We start from the raw sequence: 6,341 nt of genomic DNA on the forward strand, positions 1-6,341 counted from the left end.
CTGGAGCTGCAGTAGCAGCATCAGCAGTTGCATGTTGCATGTTGCAAGTTGCAGGTTGCTGGCTCAAGTGACTATCACTTTTGCAGCTGCAACGGCAACGGCCATGACCACGGTTGACGGAAACGGCGGCAGAACTCAAGTACGTGTAACAACCTTAACCCTAAAGCGAGCCGCGACGGAATGGACCATGTCCGCTCACTCGAACCACTTGATACCCAGTTGAACCCAATTTGTTGATATAACATTTCCCTGGAAAAGCGCACAATGGAAATTATGCGAGCCGAGTGGTAAGGCAATACTTTCTATTTCAATGTTATGGTTACATCAACTGGCCGTCCTAGGCCCAATTGCAAATCTTTCACTTTTGGGCCGGCTATAAAAGCCAGCGGACAGATGGCTACCATTCGCATTGCTGCACAGAGATCCGGCCAGGTAGCTACGGAAATTAACAAGATGTGGATATTAGTAAGTTCCTGAGGAGAATATAGATCATCATCGATCCGAAATTCATCTGTGGCATCCTCTCTAGCTACTGATTTGCAGTGTACAGCTGATTTGCGCCTCGGAGCACAGTGGCGAGGGATATGGTGAGAGTTACGGTGGTTACGGGGGCTACGGCGGAAGTGGAGGAGGAGGCAGTGGATCAGGAGGAAGCGGTGGAGGAGGCGATGGCGGCCACTTTCATCATCACACACCCACCACATATTCGGAGATCTCGAAACATGTGCCTGTCCACGTGATCGAGAAGATTCCGCTGCCCATTCCGCATCCGGTGGCCGTTCAGGTGCCCAACGTGATCCGGCTGCAGATTCCAGAACCGTATGCCGTTCACGTGCCCGTCCAACAGGAGATACAAGTTCCGGTCTACAAAATAGTGCCCGAAATAACCGAGCGGAAGATACCATACACCATAGAAAAGCCATACCCCGTAGAGGTGGAGAAACCATATCCCGTCGAGGTCATTAAGCAGATCAAGATTCCGGTGCCGAAGCCCTATCCTGTGCCCATTACCATCTACAAGCACGTCCTGCAAAAGGAACACGGCTGGTAGTCGTTAGTTTTTTAGTTGTGTAAGTATCAGGATGCCAGCTCTAGGTCCCAGAGTATTATATTACGAGCTTAATGAGTAATTAAATATAGAATTTAAGCCAATCCTTCGACTTTTTATTTGAACTTTTAAAGATAGTGTGGGGATCTTAAGCATTTTGTAGCAGTTTGCAAAAAATTTTAACTCTCTCTTCAATCATATAGGCTACAAATAAGATACAAATAAATATAGAAATGATCGTTTCATAGGCTTTTTGACTGAAATTTACAGGTACCGTAGGTACATAGGCCTTTGAAAAATATTTCAAAACCGTTAGAACTTAGATATATAAAACCAATCTATCTACATTAATTTAACCTTAAAGCTTTTATCTATTTTTTCGGATAAAGGTTTCTTCCTCCAATAAGTTATTATCCCAAGCTTAAAGCGTTCTTGATGAGAAGGAAAAAATAAAGAAATGTCAGTTACATGTAGACTCTACATTTTCAAAAAGCGACAATATAACTTTGGGAACTTTTCCGCCCAAAGTTGAATTCCGGAACACTTCAGAAAAGCTTTTTTTGAGTAGTCCTTCCTCATGATGGCGGCAAAGTGCGTATACACATTCTCACCCAACACACTGACACACAACTGACATACATACCTCGCAGGTTCGTTAAACTTTTCCAAATTGATTGACGCTGGGGGAAAAAGTGTAGGGCAGGTTTTTCTCAAGCCGATGACGTGCGCACACTCCATACCCCACCCTCATACCCACATCCACACCCACCTATCAAACAACGCCTTCTCATCCGGTCAGGTGTTGCTCGGGCTTATATCCTGTATGTCCTTGAAGGCGACAGGGAACTTTTCCGCGTTTGTCAATGATTTTCATTTGTTGCACGCTCCTAGTAAAGTCATTCCCATTCCTGTAATGGTTTTCAGTCCGGCCAGAATTCAGTGAGTCAGTCAGTCATTCAGTCATTCAGGCAGTCAGTCAATCAGGCGCAGCTGCCGCAAATTATTTATGCACAACTTGTAGCTCCACACGCACACGCCTGGTGAGCAAAATGTATCCAAAGGATATGCAGTACGCCATATATGTGTGTGCACAATGTGTTTGCCTACGTGTCGGGAACTTTAATTTCATTCACATCCACATCCACACACATGCTAGAATAGTTTATCCATTTGTTCTTCAAATCTTATCTTTCCCACCCTTTTGCCTTTACAACTTGCAAAGTTTTGTCTTGGCGGAAGCAGAGTAAATGAAAAGTAATAGAAATTGCTCGAATGCTTGCATACATTATTCTACGTAAAATCAGCAAAACTTTTTCGTAATTAAATTCTGCCACACCCGGCTCGTTTTCATTTTCCAAGGGAGGTCAGGCTGAGGTTCAGGTGGGTGCTCGCATTTAATTAATTATGAAAATATTCTTAATGATACACCTGGTCGGATAAACTTTGTTTTTAACCCGCACCAAATGCTGATTGTTGATTTATGCTCTTTGCATTCCCTGCCCAATGCCAATGGCTTCATTCATCAATTCATTTGGAAAATTTGGTAATTGCACGGGCTGATGAAACGATAATTGACACATCCAGTGTGTTTGCAGTTGTGGTTTCGAATGGCCATTTGGCCAGGACACCAAATGTGCATATCGCAGTTGACAGGCCTCGGGTTTTAGGTAATTACTACCCATCCTTTGACGGTTTTAATCGCCGCCCCAAAAGAATCGCATTTGGGGTAACAGTTTCTGTCATTGGGGAATGATTACAATTGCAGCTGATTTTCATGGACTTATGGGAATTATTGTGTTGGTATGGCTTAAAATATATTATTTATAAGGGAATTAAATGAAATTAAAATATATTTAGCAAGAGTAATTAACTTAAACCATTTATTTTAATTTTCAAATCGTTTTTATAAGCTCTAAAGCTTTAACAAATCTCTATTTGCAATATGAATTTTACACTTGGGAATTAAGCCATCATACAAAATGTATGAAAATTGTTCTTTTCGAATTGAATGAACGAATTGTCTTTCAATAATTACTGTGCTACAGCCTTTGAAAGCCTATTACTGTACTTGGCTGCGTTTGATCTCACACTGAGTGGCTGAAAGGCTTTCCCCTCTCCCCGACAATTACCACTTCCTTAGGCCACATGTGGCAATTGATTCTATGTGGCCTAAGCCCCGGCGTAATATGCGAGAGCCAAGCCTCAATTCAGGGCTCCCCTGTCTATCCAATCGATTGGCGCATAAAATGCAAATTAAATTGTCGGAACATTTGGTATTACAGCAGCCAAAGCTCTCAGCCAATGAGCTTAGCCAAAGTCTGGCAAACAAATTTACAATGCTAAGCTCATGTGAGGAGGGCTGGCGAAGTGAGGTGATGATGGTGTTTCGGAGGAGAATACATACAGCTGGGCCCGGAATGCGAAAGGGGAAACTTTTGGAATGGATCCGTGGAATTAATTTAAGTTAATTGATTTTTCTGCCAGAAGCTTTGCACGTGCAAGACTTTTCCGCACTCAGACAGACTCAGACAGGCAATCGAAGAGGAAAAGGAAACTGTGGCTCGGGGCAAAAGGACGAGGTCGGAAATTGACAACTGCCTCGAGTGTTCAGCTGTAAGGCAAACACATTTCCATGGCCCATTCACATTGTCGCCCAGTTTTCCATTGAGACATCATATGTGTCGTTCTGCTTGACAGGTGGACGTGGCCCCTGATGGACTTTTTAGGAGCGTCCCCATTTCCCATTTCCCAGCTGCCACATCTGGGATAAAAATAGCCTGCGCTCGTTGGCTAAAACCAGCGGCTAGGGCATTACTAACGCCGAATTAATCAATTGCCCAACGATTCGAGTTGCCTTCATTTTGTTATTTTTAAGCATTTCAAAGGCTGCACTCGCAGAAACACACAGTCCGTTCGCTTTCCCTGGAACCGACCGCTTTTTCTGTCTAATGAGGTGTAAAGTGGTGTGAATGCATGAGCTCCTTTGAAGGAGCGGTCCTAGATGGAAGAATGTGAAAAGTCCCTCTGGCTGAATTATTGATCGGCTGCCAAGCCAGTGTATCTTTGTCACTATATTTGCCCGAGGACAACTGATTTTCCTTGTTTCCCATTCCCATTTACTCTCTGTCTTTAATAAGCCAATGCTTTTAAAGAAAATCCCGAAATACCTTGTAGCTGCTTTCTATATTTCCAAAAAAAAATAATCACTATCTGTAATCCCATTTCTTTAGGCTCCAAAAATAGCCTTTACTGCTGGCACTTTACCAAGAATAACCATTATAAATTGTATAAAAATATGAATCAATGGCGAATCACAAAGCGAAAGCAAATTTCTCTTTCCTTTTGCTGGATAAATCCCCTGCAGAAAGTAAAATTCAATGGTGAAGAGGGGCCGCACTAAAGTCATAAAAGTCGCGTGGACCAAATTAGGAGGAATTCTCTGCTGTTTGTAAAGGAGAGCAAAAGGAAGGAATGCTCCTGCTCCTGGTCCTGAATCTGCTCCTGCTCCTCCCGCCTGGTACTTTATGTGCACAACAATTTTAAATGACTTTGAGGAGGCGACCCGGGACACACTCACATACAGACGGATACACACAAACACACAGGAGCAGCAGCCGAAAGTAACAGATAAGATTAGACGCCCAAGCCAGTGACAACAGGCGTCGTCAAGATGGCGCTCCACGCCCACATTGCGTATGCGCGTTCAGCTACACCAAGAAAAAGTATCTGTCCCAAAAAAATCTTATCAGCTTTCCATACAAACTCTGAAAAAATAAAAAAAAAGGTATTTACTTTGGACACATATTTATCCTCTTTAGTTTGATAAAAACATCTCTTTTAAAGGATAGTACACAATATCTAAGAACCGCTTCCATATAACAATATTGAGGACACACGCCTATTAAAAGTAAGATTTTATTTATGTAACAATTTGGTATCTCATAGGTCTAAGTTATGGCTGACAATGTCTTCAAGGACCTTATGACACCATCTTATTTTTCAGCTGACTGACTGGATTTATTCTAAATACTCATGACAATCAAGACATGAAATATGTTTAAACCAAATTAAGTCCGTTTGTCAAAAATCAAGCAAGTTTCGTAAAGCCTCAAGACTTCATAAATCTATTTTCCCTTATAAAATTAGGGTAATTAGATGGGTCATCTTGTATTTACTCCTGCGCAAATCAAATTTTTTTAAAAATTAATAATAGGATGGATAAGGACCATTTGACACTATCTTATTTGTTGACTAACTGATTGATTTTTTTTAAAAAGCGCATGACAAGCAAAGTCAGTTTGTCAAAAATCAAGCAAGTGTCATAAAGCCTAAAGACTTCATAAAACTATTTTATTCTATTGTACTAGCTCCAGCGCGGAGTTAATTTTTTTTAGATAATAGTATGGATAGTTCTCACTCGTTATTCATTTATTTCTCTCAGTGTCTGCCGTAAGCGAGTCAAGGCTAAGCTCCAAAATCGCTCGAAACGAAACGAACCTCAGCCATCAAAGGCAGCAATGTTTTTTCCTTATTTTCTTCTTTGCACCATTTCCTTTTGCCTGCTTTTCCTCGGCTCCTTCGAATTCCTTCTTTTTTAGTAGCCGTTTTTGTTTTGTTTCGGATGCTGCGCGTGGCAGGGAAAACAGCTGGCTGGCTCGTAATGATTACGAGACTTTTATGGCAGAACGAACGCTGCACACAAAGCCCAAAAAGGGTCCCAAAGATGGCGAAAGAAGCAACCTTCAGCACCTGGAATGCGCCCACTCAGCCCACCACCCGCACTCTATCATTCGCACATCGTTGGCCAAAGTTCGGAAGCGTTTATTGGAAGGTCCCTTCCCATTGTCATGCCCATTCCCATTCCCCCATCCCATTCAGATGGAATAAAGTTAAGCGATTATGAGCACCGCCTAGAAGTAGGCAACTTTTTCATCTTCCGCCTCGAGTAAAAAATAAGGGTGGTACTTCTTGAAAGAAATATATGCCATAAAAAGTAACGCCCAAAACGACAAACAAAACGTTTAGGATTGAGCTAAAAATACTGAGTTTCATTCAAATCCAATTGCCTGCGGTTCAGGTGAAAACAATTTAATGGGGTGAAGGTTTTGTGGATACTATACTTCGGTCGCCCTCATTGTTTCGTGCAAGATTTATGGCTACAACTCGTGCTTATGGTGTCGCAAAAGGTTTGTTTTCGTATACTATTCTATTTCACATTTTGTCTCCCGTAAATCTGGCGCCACCTTGCCGTCCTGTCTATTACCGAAATTGTGTCTTATATATATGTTCCTCC

At 42.0% G+C, this 6,341-nt stretch overlaps 1 protein-coding gene across 2 annotated transcripts; it reads left to right on the plus strand.

Annotated features, from left to right (window-relative positions):
- The first annotated feature begins 13 nt into the window (after positions 1 to 13).
- Positions 14 to 1,152, plus strand: LOC108016842 (uncharacterized). 2 transcript variants are annotated; one of them, XM_070997587.1, is made up of 3 exons: positions 14 to 287; positions 342 to 465; positions 530 to 1,152. In XM_070997587.1, the coding sequence occupies exons 1-3, from the start codon at positions 265 to 267 to the stop codon at positions 1,049 to 1,051; spliced, it is 669 nt and encodes a 222-aa protein (XP_070853688.1). In that variant the 5' UTR covers positions 14 to 264; the 3' UTR covers positions 1,052 to 1,152. The 2 variants fall into 2 exon arrangements, with proteins under 2 accessions (XP_070853688.1, XP_016939220.4); XM_017083731.4 differs by having other exon boundaries at positions 14 to 465.
- Positions 1,153 to 6,341: the final 5,189 nt, after the last annotated feature.

The sequence above is a fragment of the Drosophila suzukii genome, chromosome 2L (assembly GCF_043229965.1).
Source record: "Drosophila suzukii chromosome 2L, CBGP_Dsuzu_IsoJpt1.0, whole genome shotgun sequence".
NCBI lineage: Eukaryota > Metazoa > Arthropoda > Insecta > Diptera > Drosophilidae > Drosophila > Drosophila suzukii.